The sequence below is a fragment of the Rana temporaria genome, chromosome 11, assembly GCF_905171775.1.
Source record: "Rana temporaria chromosome 11, aRanTem1.1, whole genome shotgun sequence".
NCBI classification, from domain to species: Eukaryota; Metazoa; Chordata; class Amphibia; order Anura; family Ranidae; genus Rana; species Rana temporaria.
The window spans coordinates 51,569,920-51,592,659 of record NC_053499.1 but is presented as its reverse complement, the minus strand read 5'-3'; the positions used below and the strand labels follow the sequence as shown (position 1 = coordinate 51,592,659).

The following is a 22,740-nucleotide window of genomic DNA, read 5'->3' as shown; positions in this document are numbered from 1 at the left end:
TTTTTTTAAAACCTCTGGTAAAAAAATCTAAAAGATAAATGGTGCTAATAGGGCGAGCAGCCCAAGTTCATAAAAGTCCAACTTGAACAGATAGCATCTGTAATGAAACAAAAAGAGAGAAAGGAAGTGTCCACTAAGTGTGGCATTTAAATGATCCACATTATTAAAATACGGTTGACAACTCATTGGGTGTAGCTTTAAGTGTAGCATTAAACCCAGTTAATCTAGTGAGTTTCCAATTGTATTTTAAAGTGGGTGCCCACTTTCTCCCTTCTGGTAAAAATGTACTCAGGGCTACAGCACATCTGACCAGGAATTTAGTTGAGTTAAAGAGTTTTTTTTATGCCAGTGATTATTTAGAGGGGGATTGGGGTCGGGGGAGATAGAGGGGATGCTCAGTGATTAGGTTCAAGAAAATTGTTTCTTGTTTCTTGTAAATCTGTTTTGTACCTGGAAATCCTGCCTGGACAAACACTTTCCGCTGCAGGCTAACATTGTTAAGCCACTGCCATACACTTAGCAGCAGCCCTGTCAGCCTGCTTGAGTTGGCAGTTTGGCTGCCAATCAGGTCTATCAGATAAGTTGTCCAATGAATAACTAATTGAGCCCACATAGCAGGTTGACAACATTGATGCAAATTGTGAGGCATATAAGGACTTAGATTTGTCAGCCTATAACAGAAGGTTATATTACTGGCAGGGGCTCCACGTAAGAGACTTTGTAACAAATTCATAAAACATTTATTTGCTTAAGAAACCTATTTTGCAGAGATATTTATGGCAAAGTTGTGATACCAGGAAACACAGTAAGGAACTAACACATGTTTTGCAGGTCTTTGTGGAAACTTTAATTCAAAGGAGGGAGATGATTTTAAAACATCGGGTGGTCTAGTAGAAGCCACAGCATCTGCCTTTGCCAACACATGGAAAGCCCAACCCAACTGCCATGATGTGTCAGACCTGATGGATGATCCCTGCAGCCTCAGCATTGAGAGCGGTAAGACACTATTTTTCATCTTATTACTATCACATATCTGATCTCCAGTGCAGGATATGGTTTTAGATCAATAGAAGTCTAACTAATGTCCAGAAATTCCCACTGAGACCTTTCCCTATGCTGAAATAGTTTTTTGATCATAGGGTTCTCCTGGTTGAAATTCTAAGATCCCCCATTTTACCTATTCACATATCCAGTAATCTCTACATGAAATACCATTTCTTTAATTGAAAAGATTTACCGTATTTATCGGCGTAAAACACGTACAGGTGTATAACACGCACCCTAACTTTAAGGTGGAAGTTTCAGGAAAAAAACTTTCCACAGCCCCCTGTGTATAACACGCAGGCACAGTTTACCCTCTATTTTCAGGGTAAAAAAGTGAGTGTTATACGCCAATAAATACAGTAGTTAGAATACCTCACAGTCTATGCTGTGTATTAAAGAAAAGACTTGAAATATTAATTGTAAAAAAAATGACAACTCAAAATGTAGGCATACCCCACTATTAAGTACACAATAGGCTTTATTTCCTATCGCTGGAGTGTGCAAAATCAGGCTCAAGCCTCGTACACACGGCCGAGGAACTCGACGTGCCAAACACATCGAGTTCCTCGGCCAGTTCAGCACTGAAGCCGCCGAGGAGCTCGGCGGGACGAGTTCTCCCATAGAACAACGAGGAAATAGAGAACATGTTCTCTATTTCCTCGCCGAGCTCCTCGTCGGCTTCCTCGGCCGAAAGTGTACACACGGCCAGTTTCCTCGGCAGAATTCAGCCAGAAACTCGGTCGGAAGCTGAATTCTGCCGAGGAAACTGGTCGTGTGTACGGGGCCTCACTTCTGCATAGAAACCAATGAGCTTATAACCCCAGCTTGTTCAATTTATCCTGGTACTTAAACCTGGAAGCTCATTGGTTTCTATGCAGAAGTGAACCTCATTTTGCACTCTCCATGGATAGGAAATAAAGACCATTGTGTACTCAAATGTTCGGTATGCCTGTAATCTTATTGTTGGTTGGATGTCAGCCACTCACTGCCCAGAGACCACCAATCACTAGGCTGTTTTTTATAGGGTTCTAATATGTTATATGCATATATAATATTATGAAAAACATTGTTGTTGAAATAGTCTGGTGTCAAAGTCACTTTTAAACAAACGAGAAGCTACTGTGACAAACACATCTAATGTCTCTGTTGCTTAATGTAGAAAACAAGTTCTGTCCATCAAGCTCCCTGATAAACCCAAACAGGTAAACATGTTGCCTCGAGGGTCAACTAATACAGGAGAGTTTTCTACATCCATTTCTTTTAAAACAGAAATACAGTTCATACAATGGGATTCCCGCGTCTCTTACAGTCATAGACAGGTCTGTTTATTGAGCCTCCACAGCAGGCCTCTGTTCTATTTGTTTATAAGTTACATCAGTCCAAGACTTCAATTCCAAAGAAAAGATGCAACGTATTCAGCATTCAGGCTTTGGTCCAGCAAAAGACCTTGGCCCTAATCCCCACCCAGAGACCACCCACTCTGACATTTCACTACTCAAGACTTAATGGTAGTTTCTATGACTAAGCCTTGAGTGGCGAAATGCGTCAACGGGGTGGTCTGTGGGCAGAATCACTAGAATAAAGCCTTAATGCTGGTTACATTATCAGTGTGCACCTGTGTCATCTTTTCTTTGGAGTGGGTTTGGAGCACAGACAGCTCCCTTTCAACCAGCACCCGAATTCCGGGAGACAGTGTGTGGTGCCTTGAGCGAATAAATTATGCCTGCCACTTGAAAAACAGGAATTTATATTTCAGTAAACAGTAAAGTTTTTCCTTTATTCTGTTAAATTTTTATATGCTGCTCACATGCATTAATCACAGCACACCATTCTTTCTAGGACACTACGCAGAACATTGGTGCTCTAAAATAGAAAAAGAGGAGTCTCCTTTTGCTAAATGCCATTTAGCAGTAGACCCAGCTGGGTATAAAAAGGTGAGTTTTGTACTGTGTGTGGTCACATCTCAGGGTTGATTTACTAAAATAAATTGAATGTTCACTTTGCAAAGGAAGTTGCAATTTGCAAGGAAATTTGCCCCAGAGCTTAGTGAATGAGGTGAAGATTTGCTTCACCCCCCCCTATGGAGGAAAAAAATAAAACTAACAGGATGGTTATAACCCTTTTTGCCATTAGCTACACTTTAAGGATCAGTAAGCTGCAATATACTATGTTTTTATTTTCGATTTTTAGATACAGCTAAATTTAAATAAATACATAAATAAACAGAATTTTATATATATATATATATATATATATATAGATAGATAGATAGATAGATATATTTATAGATATACAGTATATATATATATCTATATATCTATATATCTATATATATATATATATATATATATATATATATATATATATATATATATATATATATATATACATATATATGCAGATATATCTATCTATCTATCTATCTATCTATCTATCTATCTATCTATATATATATATATATATATATATATATATATATATATATATATATATATATATATTTATATGTATGTTTTTGTGTGTGTATATTACCTATTCCTAGCCTTTGAAGTACTCATGATTTATTGTCATACAACACTGAATATGACAAAGTGAAACGATCTCTTTCCAAATTATATAATATAAATTCATAGGGTAATTGACGCAAGCTTACAAACCCAGGGTGTGCTTAGGGGTCTACTTGTCATTATTTTCTGCAAGATTTACAAAACTTTAGCTAAAAATAAACACATTTTTCACCTAAAATTAGATAAGAAATATGTGGCTTTTGGGTAAAAGTAAATCTTGGGTGTAAAAAAATAGACCCTGATTAAAAGTGACTTTAGCTACAAATCAGTCATTGTAACAGACCAGAATCCATCTGGAGTTGTTTCATAAACAAATGATGCCACCTAATGTCCATATTTATCTGTTGTAATAAGAAGAGCCGGAAAAACTGTAATCCTTGAAGTGTCATTTATTGGTACATCAGCGTGACAATAAAACAATGAAGCTGACGTGTTTCGGCTATTGCTGAAACGCGTCAGCATCATTGTTTTATTGTCCCTCTGATGTACCAATAAATGACACTTCAAGGATTACAGTTTTGCCGGCTCTTCTTACTACTGTTTCATTGGAGTGTGTTGGGACACATCGAGCCTCAGCACCTGTGCGTGGATCTGGTGTATGGATTGGGTTGTCCCTGCAGAGAGCGCTGTTACCTTTCTTCTTTTCCATACCATATTTATTTATCTATTTAAATAAAAAAATGAAAAAAATGGTATATTGGAAAATTCTTATTTTGGAATAAAATGGCATTGTGTTTTTCTGAGAGCGTTACAAACTCATGCTTGCACTTACATCAATTTTGTTTCCATTTTGCACAGAGATGTCTTTATGATACTTGTAACTGTAAAGACAGCGAGAAGTGTATGTGTGCTGCAATCTCCTCCTATGTCAGGGCCTGCGCTGCTAAAGGGATCATTTTGTGGGGCTGGAGGAATGGAATATGTGGTAAGCAATTGTGACAAAAAGTTAACACTTTTGTGTATCTTACTTAATAACTATTTCTAAAGATTTTGCATTACCTCTACCTTTTAACTTTTGGTATGCTAATAATTTCTTGATTTCCAGCATTGTGTAGGTAGCACTGCTTAGATATTGTAACAATCTTCAGTACTTTACCAGGAACACAAATCAATCCTATTTATAACTTGGAATGAGGTTCAGGTGTGCTACTGCCATGGGTTTGTAAAAAAATCTAAGGGATTTACAAAGTTTGCAAGTTGCACATTTTTGGCTTAAAATTTTGCAGATTCCAGAAATACGGAACAACTATGCTATGTGGTGCATAGCTTTTGCCCCTGATCAGCTGAATCACAAGAGCTGATAATCTGAAGAAATAGATAACCCAGCACTCTTTCTATAAAAGGGTGGGCTCAGAAGCAGCCATATTGTCAGTGTGCATAGAAGCTTTTAGGGAGAGCTGACAATTCTGTGTAATTCTTTTAAATGTTGTCATTGGCACATGTCTCCAAGTGCCTGGCTTCCCATGCCCTTTGTTTGACAATAGTATGGTTATTATTCCCACAAATGTCCAAAATTGAATATATAACGATTCTCCCTCTCACAGACTTCAGTAGGTTTTGCAACAAAGTTAGTGAACTTTAAGCAACATTGGGAAACTTGTTTGTGAACTGAACCTCTATTTAAAACTAGTTCTCTACATTGCTTCTTAAAACGGAGTTCCAACAACCCCACCAAAAAGTTAATACTGTAGCTGCTGACTTTTAATATTAGGGCACTTACCTGTCCAGGGATCCCACAATGTCATCACCCCAGCCAATTTATTAATCGGCTCTCGGGTGCTGCCGCCGCCATTCCTTGTAAGGGAAACAGGCAGCCAGTTCCCTACTGCGGATGCGCAAAGTGCACTGTGCTTTCTGAATGGCCCGGCAGCGGTGGAAGGAGGGGGGCCGAAACTTCCAGGGGACCTTTTCGTGGTGAGGTCTACTGGAAGTGTGCATGGGTACCTGTCAAAAACAGGTACCCACTCCCCCTCCCTCCCTCCCAAAAGGTGCCAAATGTGGCAGCGGAGGCAGAGGAAGCAAACAAGTGGAGCTTTCCCTTTTGGGTGGAGTTCCGCTTTAAGTACAGTTAGTATAATCAGTATATGAGTGTATAAAGTAATGTATATTTATTTAAAATATTATAATTCTCTATTTCAGACAAGGACATCTCTTCTTGCCCATCTACCCAAATCTATCTATATAACCTGACCACATGCCAGCCAACCTGCCGTTCCCTCGGAGAAGGTGACAAAGCCTGTGCCAGTGGGTTTACTGCAGTTGATGGCTGCGGGTGTCCAGATGGAGAGTTTCTGAATGAGAAGAGCCAGTGTGTACCCGTATCTCAGTGCTCGTGTTACTACCAGGGCTCATATTTGAACCCACTGGATGTTATCCACAAACAAGATGAGCGTTGGTAAGTAAAACAATAACATTTATGGCTGCCATAAACTTGTGGTGACCAATCACAAATCAGATTTCGGTAGCTTACTGAGGGAAACATAATAAATGATTACTTCTAATCAGTAGCTGTAGTTTACTATATGACATTGCTCAACACCTAGCCAATGAGGACAATTATACATGTATAATCTACACTGAATTTCCTTAGTCTTTCAGTTTATTTACATGTTCTCCTAGAAATGTTATTTCTGCATTTCTTCCATTCAACAAACAGGCATGATTTTTTCTTTGTCAAGTTTATCCATATGCTAATATAGAATTTATATATATTGCCACTTACCAGTCCTTAGGTGTTTTGGTTGCATTAGTGTCTTTTTTTCAGGCTATTTTTCCCTATCTTTTCACCTGGTGATCCTGCCAGTAACACACTAGTATATGTAAACCCTCACCTGGAAAAACAACCCATTTAGTTTAGAAAGGAAATGAAAGGCAAAACATATTTGTATAGATATAAAAGCACATTATAAACACTTTTCCCCTTTTTATTATGAGTGATTATATACCCTATTTTATTAGCTGAAGAAAAGCTGGGTAGGAAAAACAGCAGCACACTGATCTTCCCAGTGAATGGCTGTCCAGGGTTGGTGGGTATGTCAGAACAAGTCTGATAATTGGAGGAGAGCAGGCTGAGTTCCCAGCATAGCTAGCGAACTGACCACAGTGTGTTCTCCTGCTTAGTGTGGTCAGTTTTTAATAGGAAAGCAGAGGGACTGACAGGAACACCAGGGATTTCACACACAGGATGCAATACAAAGAGAACAGGATCATTTTTCACAAAAGTATATGGCAGGCACATATCAGGAATATGAAATGTTGGGTTTATATATCCTAGGATTTGCGTCCTCACTGTACTGTAATTATGGAGGAGCGGCATTGTCACCCCAGGGCATTTGATTTTTTTAAATTATAGAACACCTCTTCGCATTTCTCTAACATAAAACAGCGGGTTTCTGCAGCCCACAAAGGAATTTTGGAACATTGTAACCAATTATAGTGTAGCACAAGCAGGGAGGCAGGAAGATATCGGCTCACTTGACTTTTGGCATTTTCTTTCTAAGAATAGATCTGCAAAAATACTTTCAATGGGTTATCTACCAGACCAGAAGGAAGCAAATAAGAGACGTTCAGAGTTTTCATACACTTTAAAATAAAAAGAAATGATGTGCATAACAACCAACCAGATTTTAGTCTTTGGTAATTTTGGCCCTAACCTAACCCACTCACATAATGCACGCCAATGTAGTGAGCCAATGCTTTTTATAATCACGGCCCTCAGGGTCATCCATGGTTGCAGCGTCCTACCGGGGGCAGCTGCTACCCTGATGACATGTATGGAGGCTTCTGAGGAACAAAGTTTCTCTTATCCTCCATTCTCCTCCTGTAGCAGCACTGCGAAACAGCACACCTACAGCTAGGAGGCTGCACTGCACCTGCTTACAATTGTATAACTGCATGTTCCAATCATGTACTTATTTAATTGCTGATAGTCCAGGGGGACATGTACCAAGACTGGATATGGATATCACTGAATATAAACATAAACTAATTATGTATTTTTTTGTTTCCTTACTTTCTCAACTAGCACTTGCCACCATGGAAAACTTATTTGCACTATACACGCCCCCGAAGGTAAGGACATATACTACGCATTATTATATTCGGTACATTTTAATCACAGATTGTACATATACATAAATCATAATCTAATTAGAGCCTTTGTGGTAAATAGAAATAGCTCAGACATTTGTATGACCAAACACAATAAGAACTTATTCAGTTATTTTAGACTTATATAAGATCTCTTTCTAGGATGTCCTGTGGGAAAAGTCTATTATGACTGTAACAAACAAAAAAGCGCCCCCATCCATAGGAGCTGCAAGACCCTTGGTGCTGAATATGTAAGTGTTTTGTTATTTATGTATTTTAGAGCAGGGTAAATTTAAAGGGAACCTATTTTCTTCATTTATTATGGTCAATATTAAAAAATTAAGTACGATTTACAAATATTTCATCTTTTTTTACAGGTAAAAAAAATATAATTCCAATATAATAATCAGAGTAATATTTAGTGTTCAGTTATTTTAGTTTTCAGATTTGCTGAAATAAGTCTGTTTTAAAGAACTTAAGGGGGTTGCTTTACTAAAGGCAAAGAGGTTGTTCACGTTTTCAAAGGGATTTTCACTTTACAGGGGAATTTTCCATTTGCTTAGTAAATGAGGTGAAGCTCTGCTGACTTTCATTATCCAATCCTATGCTAAAAAACACTGTTTTTATTCATTTTTATTGCCCGTAATTGAGTATTTTTAGCAAAGTGAGTTTTCATGATGTTAGCTAAAAGAAACTTAAGTGAAAATTATTTTGCAAAGTGAACTGCTGATTTGCTTTTAGTAAAGGGAGTCACTTCTTATCAGATACTTCAGTCCACAATTTAAATCAGAAAAACTTTTAGCCACAATCAATCAGTGTCTGTTTTTGACTTACCTCTGTGAATCCTTTCTCCGGTAGTAAATGTTTATTTGTAAAACATATACTGTAGTGTGTTTAGAATGTATAATACAAACATAAGATAACAGTTTAAAAAAACAGAATTGTATATTAAAATAAACTTGACCCAAAACTATTATAGGTTCCCTTTAAATAGGTACATTTGAAAATGTTCAAATAAATGAACATTACATTACATTGTGTTGGTATATCTTTGGTTTGCATTAACAGTTCCAGACAGAGTGTATCTCGGGATGTGTTTGCCCTGATGGACTTCTAGATGATGGGACTGGTGGTTGTGTTCCTGAGGCAGGGTGCCCATGTATCCACAATGATGATATTTACGCCCATGGGACTAAAGTCAAGGTGGATTGTAACACATGGTAAGTACAAAATTGAATCATTCTGTTTAGCAATATTTAGTCTTTTGTCAGATTTTCTTCCTCTGAAGATGTCTGTTAACCTCCCCCACTATCTTTAATTAATTACACATGGGAAAAAACTGAGAAAGGGACAGAGATTCTCTGCAAACCGCTGATGGTATGGGAGAACAGGCTATGCACATTTGTATTGTAATAAAAGGGGGGGCCTGTACATAGCTGATGTAATTTGGAGAAGGGGCTCTGTATGCTTATAATGCACTGGACAGGAGATTTCTGAGCACTAATTTAATGCTGATTCAGTGAAAGGGAGCGCTCTGCAGGAGTTAAATACAGGGCCCCAGCTGTTGCTTATCATACCTCAAGCATTATAGTGAACAAAGGCCTTCTATTACTCAGAAACAAGGATAAACCAAACATACCTGGATTAGGTTCAAGGCTAGTTTATCAAATACCTAAGTTTGGGTGTTGATTCTGAATCTCATTGAATGGGTGCTGAATCAGAGTCAAAAGTTAAAAAGAAAGCAGCAATTTTAATAATACTTTATGTGAAAAATTAAAGATGCTAAATTCCTTTAAATACCATACCTGGGGATGCCTTTAACCTGCCTGTAAAGTGGCCTCTTCTTTTTGTAAATAAACCAATGAACCACCAGTGATTCCCTTTATCTATACCTTCTATATCTGGTATAGATGTTAATGAAGAACACCATTAAAAAAACTAACAAAATGGGGTTCCCCTTAAAAAAATATAAGAAATCCCTGTCTTTGGTGAGGGTCTGGTATGAATTTTAATGGGGAACCCTACACACAAAAAAAAACAAGTCCCCCCACAAAATCTCTTAAAGACCTTATCCAACCATGCAGCCTGGCTGCTCAAGAAATTAGGGATGAACATGCAACCACCTTTCTCGAATCAAATTAGGCCACATGCATTCAACATGGGGAGTACCTTGCCAGGGGGGACCTTCTTAGCAAAGCACCTTGCTCCTATGTTGATGGAGACAAAAGCATCTTCCCCATACCCCTGGCCAAGTGGTTGTGGAGGTCTGTGGGCTGACAGCTAAATAGATGAAAAAAACTTTTACCATATACAGTCATACCCCACTTTTAAGTAAAAGTAAAAGTTTAAATTTATTTACTAAAGTTGGAAAGTGCAAAATCAGGCTCACTTCTCAATAGAAACCAATGAGCTTCTAACCTCAGCTTGTTCAATTAAGCCCGGTAATAAAACCTGTTAGCTCATTGGTTTCTATGCAGAAGTGAGCCTGATATTGCACTTTCCAGCTTTAGTAAATAAACCCCACTGTGTACTTGAAAGTGGGGTATGCCTGTAAATAAATAAAAGTAAATAGTGGCACTAATAACTCAAATCATAAAACACCCAGTGTTAAGCGTTAAAATTAACAGACTGATTACACATGAATGTGAATGTGATCATATTCTGTGACCAAATAGTCCATAAGTGAGACATTGGGGGTTATTTACGAAAGGCAACTCCACTTTACACTTGGAAGTGCAGTCGCTGTAAATCTATAGGGGTAGAACTGTAACGAGGGGAAGCTCTGCTGATTTTATCATCCAATTATGTGCAAGCTAAAATGCTGTTTTTTATTTTCCTTGCATGTTCCCCTCGGATCTACAGCGACTGCACTTCCAAGTGCACTTTCAAGTGCACTTGTAGTGCAAAATGGATTTTTCTTTAGTAAATAACCCCCATAATGCCTCAAACAGTCTTAAGCCAAATGTAATCTTGAAATCTTCCACCACACCACATGCACTTGGTGATTCCACTCCCCTCTGGATATGCACTCACCAGATGAAGATGCCTTGCATTCTCTGTGCTGCTGTGTATAACTATCCATTGAGAAGCATTATAAGAGGCAGATGTAATCATGGATATTGGATGAATGGTATGAGGGTCCTCTCAGTAGAGAAATGAGTAGTGACGTTATCACGTGGGGGCAGCAGGGGACTCGTGGAAAAAATTATACTAATTCATCACCAGAAGTTTCAAAAGAATTACGGTATATCTCAATTTCTGTGTTGAAAAACGTGGGACAAAAAATATCTAATAAAGCAAAATTGATATAATTTAGAATTATTCAATTCTTTTGGAATATCCATTTTCTGATTGCTTTTTTTTCAGTCTTTGTCAAAGTGGACGATGGACCTGTACCGATGTTGTGTGTTATGCAACATGTTCAATCTATGGCAATGGTCATTACATCACTTTTGATGAGAAATATTATGACTTTGATGGAAATTGTGAGTTTGTAGCTGCACAGGTATGTGACCCTATAAATTATAGTTTTTTAGCTGTGTGCCTGTTATACATAATGCAACCTAACTGGTTTGTGAAAATACAATTAAAAAAAAAAAAATTTGGATAGATTTGGGAGGGGATAGAACCTATGTTATGTTTTTAGTTTTGTCTGTGTCTCCACTGGAAATATTTTTTTTTCCACTGGAAAAAAATTACAAATGTACTGATTGTTCTTGCTTATATTAAAATCAATTTAAAGAACATTTTTTATTGAGGCACACATCACTGGATTTTCTCCAGATTACATCTTACTCTCTCTCTCTCTCTCTCTCTCTCTTACTAACACTTCTCATCACACCACTTTCCCTCATTTTTTAAACTTGTACTTATCCAGGGTGATTTTTCACTTATAATATACTGTACTTTATATCATGTAGTGCAATAGGGAACAGATTACTGGTTAACATTTAAAAATATATTTTTAGGATTATTGCGGTCCTAACCACTCTACTGGAAACTTCAGCGTCATCACAGAGAACATCCCATGTGGCACTACAGGAGTTACATGTTCCAAATCCATCAAGGTTTTTCTTGGGGTGAGTATCTTGAAAGTTCATTATCCTGGTTTTGGATTTTTTTTGCAAACATTCGAGTAGGGAAAGACTTATGACTAATGCAACGCTGAATTCCATTGTTTTTAATGTAACCATTGTAAATATATGCATTTGACTGAGTAGCAGCCTCATATTGTCCCTATACAGCAAGGTGGGAGAAGTAGTTCAGTCACAGGATGAGGATGGGGATACGGCGAGTGAGGGTTACTCTACTGTAACAGAGAAATATTGGGTCTCCTCTCCAACCAGCCAAGGCTACTGTGTGGGGAAGAGCTGTGTTAATATTAAAAACAGCCCTATTATAAATTTCATCTGTGTTTGTAGCTATTAGCCTGTAGCTCAGTGTTAATAGCAATTTTTATCAAACATAAATGCATAACCTTGTTCTCACTTCTGAAATACTGTAAGTACCTAAAGAGGAACAGGTAATATAACCACCCAGGTGTACTCTTAGGTAATGCAAGATAACTGTCAGTGACCTGAGAGACATCCGAAAATAATACACACGGAACAGTTGCTTAAGTGTATCAATCAGATGTATTCTTCTAAGAAAACTATCAGATAATGTGCCGCTTTGGTTTAATTAAACAAAAACCTAAAGTAGATCTAAACCCTTCGGACTCCTCAGTGCGTGCATGTAAAGCACCAGCTGCACAGTAGTATTGTGTGGAGCTCTCTTTACCAGTACAGCCATGCTGTTTTTTTTTTCTTTTAAATGTATCCCATATTCCAAACCAGGGTAGTGAAAGGTTGTCAATACAAGAGCCCACCTCAAAGACAGTTGTTGCCCTATAACAAGAAGTATCTGAACAAGAACCTGCATGACAGGGTCACTAGGTATTATTTTAATGAAAGCTGCATATTTAAAAAAAAAACTTGTGGAATTACATTAACATCTTAAAGTGACCCTGTTACCATGAACAAATAAAACAATAAAACAAATGTACGCTGTGAAGATTGAAGACTTATACCTACCTTGCTGGTGGGTAATGTGTTAAACCTTCCTCTCTGGGGGAGTTCTGGATTTATCTAAAACATTCAGGTTTGTTTGATAACGTGTCCCCGTATAGGCTCTGTTGTTCCTCCCACCGGATGCTAAATCACTACCCTATCCAGAGGCAGACATGCTTTTAGAGACACCCAATGTCCACAGTGCTTCAAGAAATAAAATATTAATATACTTCCCACTGGAAGGGTTAAATAAGATTTTAGTGATTGGGTTTAGTTATACTTTAAATGCAAAGCTTTTTTCAGATCTGGTGATATGATCTATTTTTTAACCAGTTCACCCCTGTCTGGGTTACAGAGGATTTCCAATTAGTGTAAATAAGACCAGAACTTTATTGAAAAGGCAACAGTAGAAATAGCAGTTGGGGAAGTTTGTTGGTGACCTATAGGGTGGTGATATCTATTTTTTAAAGTATCCATACTTTTAAATTTGCTGTATTTATAACCGTGAATTGCTTTGTCAAAAGTGTAAAAAATAAAATAAAAACATCATTAAAATTGATGTTAGAAAAATCTCACCCAACAGTATTAATTCTATTAAATGCAGGAAGACTTGTTTGAATGAATAAATATAATAAAATAAAATAAAATAAATAATATTTTTTTGGCTTTTCTCAGGATAAAGTATTACAATTATCAGATAAACACTTAGTGGAAACTGAAGGCCAAGGTGGAAAACACGTGAGGTACCTGACCCGTGAAGTTGGTATTTACCTGGTCATTGAGACAAACAATGGTATTCTTTTGATCTGGGACAGAAAGACCACAATATTCATCAAGGTGTCACCTGCATACAAGGTAAGATTGTATTCAGTATTAAATGTTAAAATATTTGTAAAGGATATCTTTTAATAACAAACATTTTAAATTTACCTTCATTATGCTATGGTTTTGCATAGGGCAGCCCCAAACCTCTTTTTCTTGAGGTCCCCCTCTGGCATTACTGGGCATGCTAAATGCCACATGTTCTTGTGCTGTCAACCAAACTGTCAAACCATCAAGTGGCTAGTATCATAACTGATCACATGTGCACACACCATGGCAGTTGCAGATCAAGCAGATGCTAAATTGGCAGTCTCATTGGCTGAAAAGTATAGGAGGGTTAGTTCTGCTTTAAAATAAATGCAAACCCAATGGCCTTGTTCACACTATGGCACAGAGAGGTCAGTTTTTCTGCACACGTTCTGCAAGGGCACAAAGAAAGCAACAATTCTCTATGTGTCCTATTCACACCACAATACTGGTATCACGTGCAGATTTTTTCTGTGCAGGAATCTACAAGGTGTATACAGTTTTCAACACTGGTGTGAACAGAGCACATATGAAAACTGATATCAACGTGCATAAAGACTCACTGAAACGTGTGTGAAATCATGTAAACTCATATAAACTCATGTTTCTGCAAGTGAAATCTGTGTGCTTTTCCCATCAGTTTCCATTAGTTTTCATGCACAAATGGTGTGAATGAGCCCTTAATGAATGACGTTTATTTGCACTGTGTATCATCAACAAATGCCATTTTTATCTGCTTCCAGCCTGACCTATAGTCAAATGACGGCCATGAGCTTTCCCATCCTGGGTGGGTGTCATATGATGTTCTGCAAAGTATATAAAAGATATTAGTGATTTGGTATACATATTGTAGCCCCTTTCAGACTGAACATTGTACATATATGGCTGGTTGGCTCCTCTGTTATTCCTGGAGGACATATCAATACATCATCCCAGGACTACATTTCTGTGCACACTGGCATGTGCACAGTCCTGTGATTGCATTGTGATTGAACACAGTTGCCCACAGGCAATAGGGAAAAAAGTTAATGGACACATGCAAGATAATGGAACTGCAACCCAATCATGCAATCAGGGCCGACCAGGGCTGGACTGGGACAAAGATTTGGCCCTGGACTTCATCCAGACTGGCCCACTTTCACAGGTCTCTCCCATGGCGGACGGACAACTCCCACACCCCCCCGGCCACCCAAGCACCCAAGCCCCCTCTCCCCCTTAACTAGCCACTAGCCGTTCTACTTTATTAGAGTAGAACGGCTGGTACTGGTACTTTTATAGGCAGTACCAGTGGGGAAGCTAGACATTATTTCACCTGGGGAAAATAATCAGTTCGGTGCCCCCCCTTATGGGACAAGATTAGGCAGAAGTGAGAAACTCCCAGGCCATAGCTGTTGAGTCAGCTGTCTGTCCCCTCCCCCATTCCTCTGGTCCTCCCCCTGCTTCTCTGTTCCCCCCAGGTGAGCGCTGTGGAGAGGGACAGGAGGTAAGTGCTGCGGGAAGGGAAATAAAGAGGAGCGGAGGGGGCGGCGGTCTGCTGTCACTGAAGCTGGCCCACTGAGCCATCAGCCCACCGAGAAACTCCCTGTAGTCTCAATGGCCAGTCCATCCCTGGGACTAACTCTCTGTTTCTACTCACTACCTTACTTGCGGTCTCCACCCCCCAACACAAGAGTCCTTCCATGTAGATGAAGTCAACAACCAGGTGAGAATGAATAAAATGTCCCACTATTTCATCCAAGGAGTACACATGTTCCAAAGGGAGCCAACACTAATGCGTTTTAGTGTGTCAAGGCCTTACTCATTACAATTGAACTATGGGTAAGGCCTTGATAGGATGAAATGCATTAGTGTTGGCTCCTTGGACGAAATAAAGAGAAATTGTATTCATCCTCACCTGGTTGCAGACTTTATCTACATGGAAGTACAGAGTCAATGGAAGTCGTTCTGTACCAAATGATCTTTGTGACCAAATAAACAACAAAAACAAAGGCTGCAGTTAGCAGCTGTGCTTCACATACTGGCTGGTGATCAAGGATGCGCTGCTTTCTTATAAACACTAATCGTTGTGTGAGAGGAAAGAATGCATCCTGGCCGCCAGCTGGAACCAGTGCAATTCAGTAACAATGTCAATTATAATAACATTCACCTCTCCACTGTATATGTAAGCCCCATCCTGACTCTGATCTGGCCTGTATATGAATCTCTCATCCCCTTTATCCTGCACATTTGTGCATTCACCACTTCACACCTCCATCCTCCCACTGTATATGACCTATGCATTAACCCCCTCACCTCCTGATACTTCTGTTCATGACCTGTACATTAAATATAACTCTCAGAGCCTTACCTCCATTGGTAACCCATCAATGCCATGTATCAGTGACTTTATCAATAGTTTTGTGTTACAGGGATTTTGTAATTTTTTTTGTCTAGATTTGTAACAAATGTACTGTTACATGTCAATCAATAAAACCATCAATAACGAACCAACAGAGATTTTGACATTGTGGATTTAACATTTAACCACAGCATATCATTTTTTGTTTTCATAATAAACACATTTATATTTTTCCACAGGGAAAAATGTGTGGCTTGTGTGGAAACTTTGATCAGAATTCACAAAATGACTATACAACCAGCCACTTGTTACAAGTGAATGATGTGCTGGAGTTTGGAAACAGCTGGAAAGTTGACTCTAACTGTCCTGATGCAACAGAGGTGATCAACCCCTGCAGTCAGAACCCACATCGCAAGGCCTGGGCTGAGAAGCAGTGTGGATTAATCAAAAGTGATGTCTTCAAAGTTTGTCACAGCAAGGTAAGAAGATGAGAATGGAGTACGGAAAATAATACCAGGAAAATTGAGAATTTGTAATACCAATTGTAAAGCTGCATACACACGACCATTTTTCATTTCATGTCATTTCTCAACGTTATTCTTCTCTAGCCTGCCTTGCCTACACGCGATTGTGAAAAAAAGTGCTTGAGCAAAGTGCGGGGACGTACAACACGTATGATGGCACTATAAAGTGGAAGTTCCATTCGAATGGTGCCACCCTTTGGGCTGATTATGCAAATTTCCCTTCTCATAACTTGCTTCTGAGCACGTTTTCCCCCCATCGTTAAAGCGAGAAAAATGACGACATGAAAAACAAAGAGAAAAAATAGAGCATGTTCTAAATTTTTAATGGCCATTTTTCACATCGAGAAAAATGCTCTGGAGCCCACACACGACCATTTTTAACGACTAATTTAAAAAATTGCATTTTAAAATTTTAGATAGAGTAAGGAATGATAAGAAGCAATCTCATGTTTTATTGATGTCTAAGGACTCCTTCTCTCATTTTCTGTCTCAGTTGCAATGTTGTCGCTGGGACAGAGGGTTAGGGTAGATCTTAAACAGAGACAGAAAGCAATAAAACAAGAATGGGAGTTCTAGTTTTTCTTTATTATACTGAAAAGAAGTGCTTGTATTGCAATGTGTGTCTTTTTAAATCCCCCTTAGATTATTTCCTAGGCTAGAGTCACTTTGGGGGAGACTTACTAAAACTTGGGCACACATTGGTTACTATACACAGATTCATCAGATTCAGGGTGCACATACTTTAGTAAATCTCCTCCTTGGGAAAATCACCCAATGGGACAAAAGAAAGCATTAAAACTGGCAAATGTTTTAACCCTTCCCCACTCTATCCAAAAGTGAAGACACATTTTTGCTGGGTGTTTTTAATTTCAATAAATACACATACTAAAGTTTAGAACATGCTTTAGGTTGAAATTAGGATGTTTAATGCTATACAACAATAAAGTCATCTGACAATTGTTAATGTTGTGATAGGTGGATCCAAAACCATTCTTTGAAGCTTGTGTGATTGACTCTTGCTCCTGTGACAGCGGTGGAGACTGTGAATGTTTCTGCTCTGCGGTAGCTGCCTATGCTCAGGAATGCACCAAAGCTGGAGCCTGTGTCTTCTGGAGAACACCAGACGTATGCCGTGAGTAAAGTATTATAAAGCTCAGGGGTGGAACATCAACTTTTAACCTCCCTCCCCTCTTTGGGGAGGAGTTATAACATCTATAAGGTTTTTATTCCTATCTCTGTACCCATTAGGGAGATTTTATCTAATTTCTTGTCCTGGTAAACACACAGGAAGAGAGTGAAATGGGGCATAGACAGTAATTATTATTATTATTATTATTATTAGTCAGGATTTATATAACACTTTACAACATGAGGGCAGACAGTACAGTTACAATACCATTCAATACAAGAGAAACCAGAGGGCCCTGCTCGTTAGAGCTTACAATCTAGATATTAACTTATAGCCCTTCCCCAGCCTAGTGAGAACAGTCACCATATTTGTGCTCTGTATTCCTGTTGGAGCAATTTGCCTTTCTTCCTGACTTACATCAATTAATTACCATTTAATGTGAGTCTGTGGCAATGGTATGTCCATTTAGGTATTAACATTTTCTGAAAAAGCAGTAAATGAGCTTAAAAACAAGACCTCACTGACTTATGTAGCTTCAGGTACTGTGGAGGGATCCATCCTCAAATTTACAGCGGAGGAACTGAAGCACATTGGGTCCTTCTCTCAACAGCTCTCCCTTCTTCCTCCCATTACAGAATTCTGTAATATATTCCAATAGCTTGGCCAATAAGACACCATTCAGTTAAAGGACTAGGCATGATTTTTGAAGGGAATTTTTTGCTCTCTTGCTGCCCGTGCTGCTGAATGCTGCTTCATTGGTGAGAAGTCCCTCATTGAAGTCTGTGCAGAAACTGACACTTCCGGAGCAGTCAATCTTTTGTGTCCCCCCACTGAGCTCAATGGTTCCGTTTATTTACCCCTACATCAATACTGTCTGTGACTGTGACCTGTATTGATGTGAAGGTCAGCAGAAAACCACTAAACACAAAAGGGAACACAGGGTATCAACACTTCTGGAAGTGTTGGCTTCTGCACAGACATAAGTGGAGTATTTCTGATTAATCAAACAGCAACCAGCAGCACTAGTAGTGGGAGAGGTATGTATTTAACATTTTCTTTGCAAGCTTAGCATATGGTCACACTTTTATTTAAAGAAGAACTTCAGCCACTTAAAAAGTACAAATACTGTAGTTGCTGATTTTTATTAAAAGGACACTTACCTGTCAAGGGATCCAGCGCTGCCCTCACCCAGGCCAGTTCTTCACTGGTCTTTCAGTCCTTAGTGCCAGCATGTTTACTGTGCAAACTGGCTGTGACTTTTTGTGGTTTCACAGTCGGTTTCCCACTGCACATGTGCGAGTCACGCTGCACTTTGTGAATGGACATGCAGCCCCCTGGGACCGATAATGTGTCCCAGGAGGTTTCAGAAGTGGTAGCGGGTACCTGCTAGAAATATATACCCCCCAAGAAAAACACCACCAATATTGTTTGGGGGGATGCTGGATTTGAAAAAGTGGAACTTCCCATTTATAGTAAAGTTTGTATGACTTGAAAGACCATCCATGCTCTGCAAACTGTATTTATTATAGTATATATTTACAGATACTGTGGTATCTTTTGAAAGTGGAACTTTTGAAAGGGATATCATTGAAACATACTGCAGAATATGACTTATGCTTCCTTCAAGATCTTTAACTCCCAGTAATCTGAGATCCTAAAGACTTCATGGATGTTTGATACTATTAAACAACATACACAATCCAAACTCAAATACTAATATCAAAACTGCATCGTATATCATTATAAACTGTGTTTCACCCATATAATGTAATTGTTTTCCCTTTAGCCATATTTTGTGACTACTACAACCCTATAGATGAATGTGAGTGGCATTATCACCCTTGTGGCTACCACAACATAAAGACCTGCCGTTCTATCAACAATGTCTATACTAATGTCACCGTTACCTACCTGGAAGGTGAGTCTCTCAGAACTATAATATTATATGCCAATTTCCAAGACATATTTACAAAAGGCTATGGTAGAGGAGCTTAAAGTTGAACTCAATACAGATATAAAAAATTCACAATGTCAGCTTATTACATTGTTAAAGTGTTACTAAACCCGAAACAGTAAAATCAGTCCGTGTATGCAGTAAAGCATGCTTGTTATACTCACTGTGGAACCTAAGGGGTTAATCCTCTGAATTGTGAAAAAAGGCTGCTTGATCTTGTATGTACAGATCCTTTTTTTTTTCTCCACTGACTCCAGAACATGTCTGGATAGTACAGAGCCTTTGGAGTCAGGCTGCACATGCTCAATTTGGTGTGTATTGGTAGAGAGTTTAAAAAAAAAAAAAATCTTGGGAGAGTGCATGTGATCAGCACAGGGCCAATTGACACTGTCCAGACAGAGGGTTAGGGGTCCTGTATCCTGATAGGACAGCTCAGTGCAGTATGAAAACTCTTCCTACAAGATTTACCAGGAACTTGTAGAAGTCACAAGTCTGCTATATACTGCTGATAAGAAAAGGTATTTAGCAATTTATATTTACTAAAATAATTGCATTTCCATGTTGTTCTGTGTACTGTGTGAGACCAGATATAGTGAATGCAGGGTCCTGGGTTTACTAACACTTTAAATATACAGTAAAACCTTGGTTTGAGAGTAACTTGGTTTAAGAGCGTTTTGCAAGACAAGCAAAATGTTTTAATAACATTTTGCCTTGATATAAGAGTAGCGTCATGTCACAACTGAGTATAAAAAAGAAGAGAGGAGCCTCTAAGTGTAGCAATATGGTTACATTTAATGAAGGTACAACATTTAACAACTTATTGCTACATTTAGAGGTGCCTCTCTTCTCTTTTATACCCTGTAAAAAAAATGCTTTGATATACAAGTGCTTTGTATTACAAGCATGTTTCTGGAACTAATTATGCTCGCAAACCAAGGTTTTACTGTACTTTTAAATGCTCGCTGTGTAAATACAGAAATTTGGTTTTCACATTAATGTTGTATTTAACGAGAGATAAATAACAGATCACCAACATTTTTTTAAAGATAGTTTTTTGCAACTATGTTTCAAAATATTTCTGCTTAGAAGATTTGTCCAAAACAATTGAAGGAAACTTGTATTGACAATGTAAGGAAATACTATTTCCCTGGCTGTCATGGTAAATAAATGGCTTCAGCATTTTCTTAGTCACTGCCTCCAAATATGCACATTAAGGCCTCGTACACACGATCAGTCCATCCAACAAGAACGGTCCGAAGGAAGCTGACTGATGGTCCGTCGCGCCTACACACCATCGGTTAATTAACCTATCGTGTCACAACGCGGTGACGTAAAACACAACGATGTGCTGAAAAAACGAAGTTCAATGCTTCCAAGCATGCGTCGACTTGATTCTGAGCATGCGCGGGTTTTTAACCGATGCTTTTGCATACTAGGATCGGTTTTGACCTATCGGTTAGGCGTCCATCGGTTAAATTTTAAAGCAAGTTCCTATTTTTTTGACCGAAGGTTAACTAACCGATGGGGCCCACACACGATCGGTTTTGGACCGATGAAAACGGTCCATCAGACCATTCTCATCAGATGGACCGATCGTGTGTACGCGGCTGTTTTTTTATTAAACTGGCCAATGTCTCCCCATATTCAGCCCGTGTGTACTAGGCAGTAACCAGCATGTTATATATAACTAACATGATATTTTTACATTTTGTTAGGCTGCTACCCAACATGCCCTGAAGACAAACCTATTTTTGATGAGTCAAAGATGATTTGCGTGACGGCAGAACTATGTGGTTGTTACATTAACGATACCCACTATGAGAATGGGGATAAAGTGCCCAGTAATGAGAATTGTCACTCTTGGTAAGATGCAGTGTTCATTTTTATGTCACATTTCAATTTAGTTTTAGTCATAGTCTTATAGTAATCTGAATTGTTTTCAGTTTTAGTTGTATTTTAGTGGACTAAAGGAAATTAAACAATAGGTCAAAGAGCAGCCTTTAAGTTGTCATAGATAGAAAATTATAGGCATGAGACAATCATCCCCCAATAGATACTTAATGAAATATCTTTACTTAGATTTGCATGCTTAGATCACCTGAACATACATGTTTATGACTGTGGGGATGTTAGGGTTGCAGATATATCCAGCACCAGTTTATCTCAAGAAAGTTATATATTGTTTTGCCCAAAAAAATGACTCAGCTATATGCATCGCATGTTTACGGGTCTGTGTGTACAGTAGGGTTGCCAACTGTCCGGTTTTCTCGGTTTTTGAATGATGTGTTTGGGTTTTCATCCTACTGAGACCCGGACACATTATTCACACCGGACTTCACCGAGAGTGACAAGACCGCTCGCCATCTGATGTGGCTCCCCTACCCGACGGCAGCCTGTTTCAGCACAGCAGAGTGTCAGTGGATTACACACACACAGGAGGAGGAGGGGGAGCAGGGACACACGGATCGAGGTCTGTAGAAAGATGTTATTATGCTCTGTAGATGGACAGGGGAGGGGAAGAGAGTGTCTGGGAAAGAGAACAACCTAGAAGTTACCATTAAAACATTTTTTTTCTCTTTTAGTGTATGTACCCCAGAAGCAAAGGTTGAATGTGTCTACAACCAGTCAGGTAAAGTCAGCATTTATTTTATAGAAGCACCAATATGTATACTGTATATAATTATGATATTTAAGGTGAACAGGAAGACTGCATTGCAAAAAAAAAAAGACTAAACCAAATCTTTTGTGCTATTGCAACTTTTAAAATGTTTAAAGTAATTTCTGTTGAAATAAATGTAAGTATTATTATTACAAATGATATATTTTGTTGGTTGCAGAATGTGCCTGTATTATCAATGGCACAATATATGAAGAAGGAGACATCATATCCAGTGTTGAACATTCTGGAGTATGTTATATAATAAGATGTGTGAATGGCACACCGAAGGAAGAGTTTGATGTCTGCTCCTCTACTGTACCTACCACTACATCCATTACCACCACTCCCACTACACCAACAACAACAACAACAGGTAATAACTAGCACATAGAATTTAAAGCATAACTAAAAGCAAAACTTTTTAAATTTGGATAGAATGCAGAGACATTGGAACACTTGTCTGATTTTTATTGCCCCTGTCCTGTTTAGTGTTATCATGGAGAGTAAAAGAAAACCCCAAATTCTGAGTGGTCACCAGA

General features: G+C 38.6%; 1 protein-coding gene across 1 annotated transcript in view; it reads left to right on the top strand.

The window, feature by feature from the left end:
• The window catches only part of LOC120916797 (mucin-2-like), a 107,363-nt gene that overhangs the window by 23,695 nt on the left and 60,928 nt on the right, over positions 1–22,740 (top strand). Inside the window, exons 13-28 of the mRNA XM_040327735.1 lie at positions 832–996; positions 2,884–2,978; positions 4,410–4,536; positions 5,751–6,006; positions 7,636–7,682; positions 7,863–7,951; positions 8,769–8,920; positions 11,067–11,205; positions 11,669–11,779; positions 13,424–13,603; positions 16,175–16,414; positions 17,435–17,591; positions 19,375–19,506; positions 21,258–21,405; positions 22,125–22,171; positions 22,380–22,574. Of these exons, the coding sequence (XP_040183669.1) occupies positions 832–996; positions 2,884–2,978; positions 4,410–4,536; positions 5,751–6,006; positions 7,636–7,682; positions 7,863–7,951; positions 8,769–8,920; positions 11,067–11,205; positions 11,669–11,779; positions 13,424–13,603; positions 16,175–16,414; positions 17,435–17,591; positions 19,375–19,506; positions 21,258–21,405; positions 22,125–22,171; positions 22,380–22,574 (2,280 nt within the window). The remainder of the gene's footprint in view (positions 1–831; positions 997–2,883; positions 2,979–4,409; positions 4,537–5,750; positions 6,007–7,635; positions 7,683–7,862; positions 7,952–8,768; positions 8,921–11,066; positions 11,206–11,668; positions 11,780–13,423; positions 13,604–16,174; positions 16,415–17,434; positions 17,592–19,374; positions 19,507–21,257; positions 21,406–22,124; positions 22,172–22,379; positions 22,575–22,740) is intronic.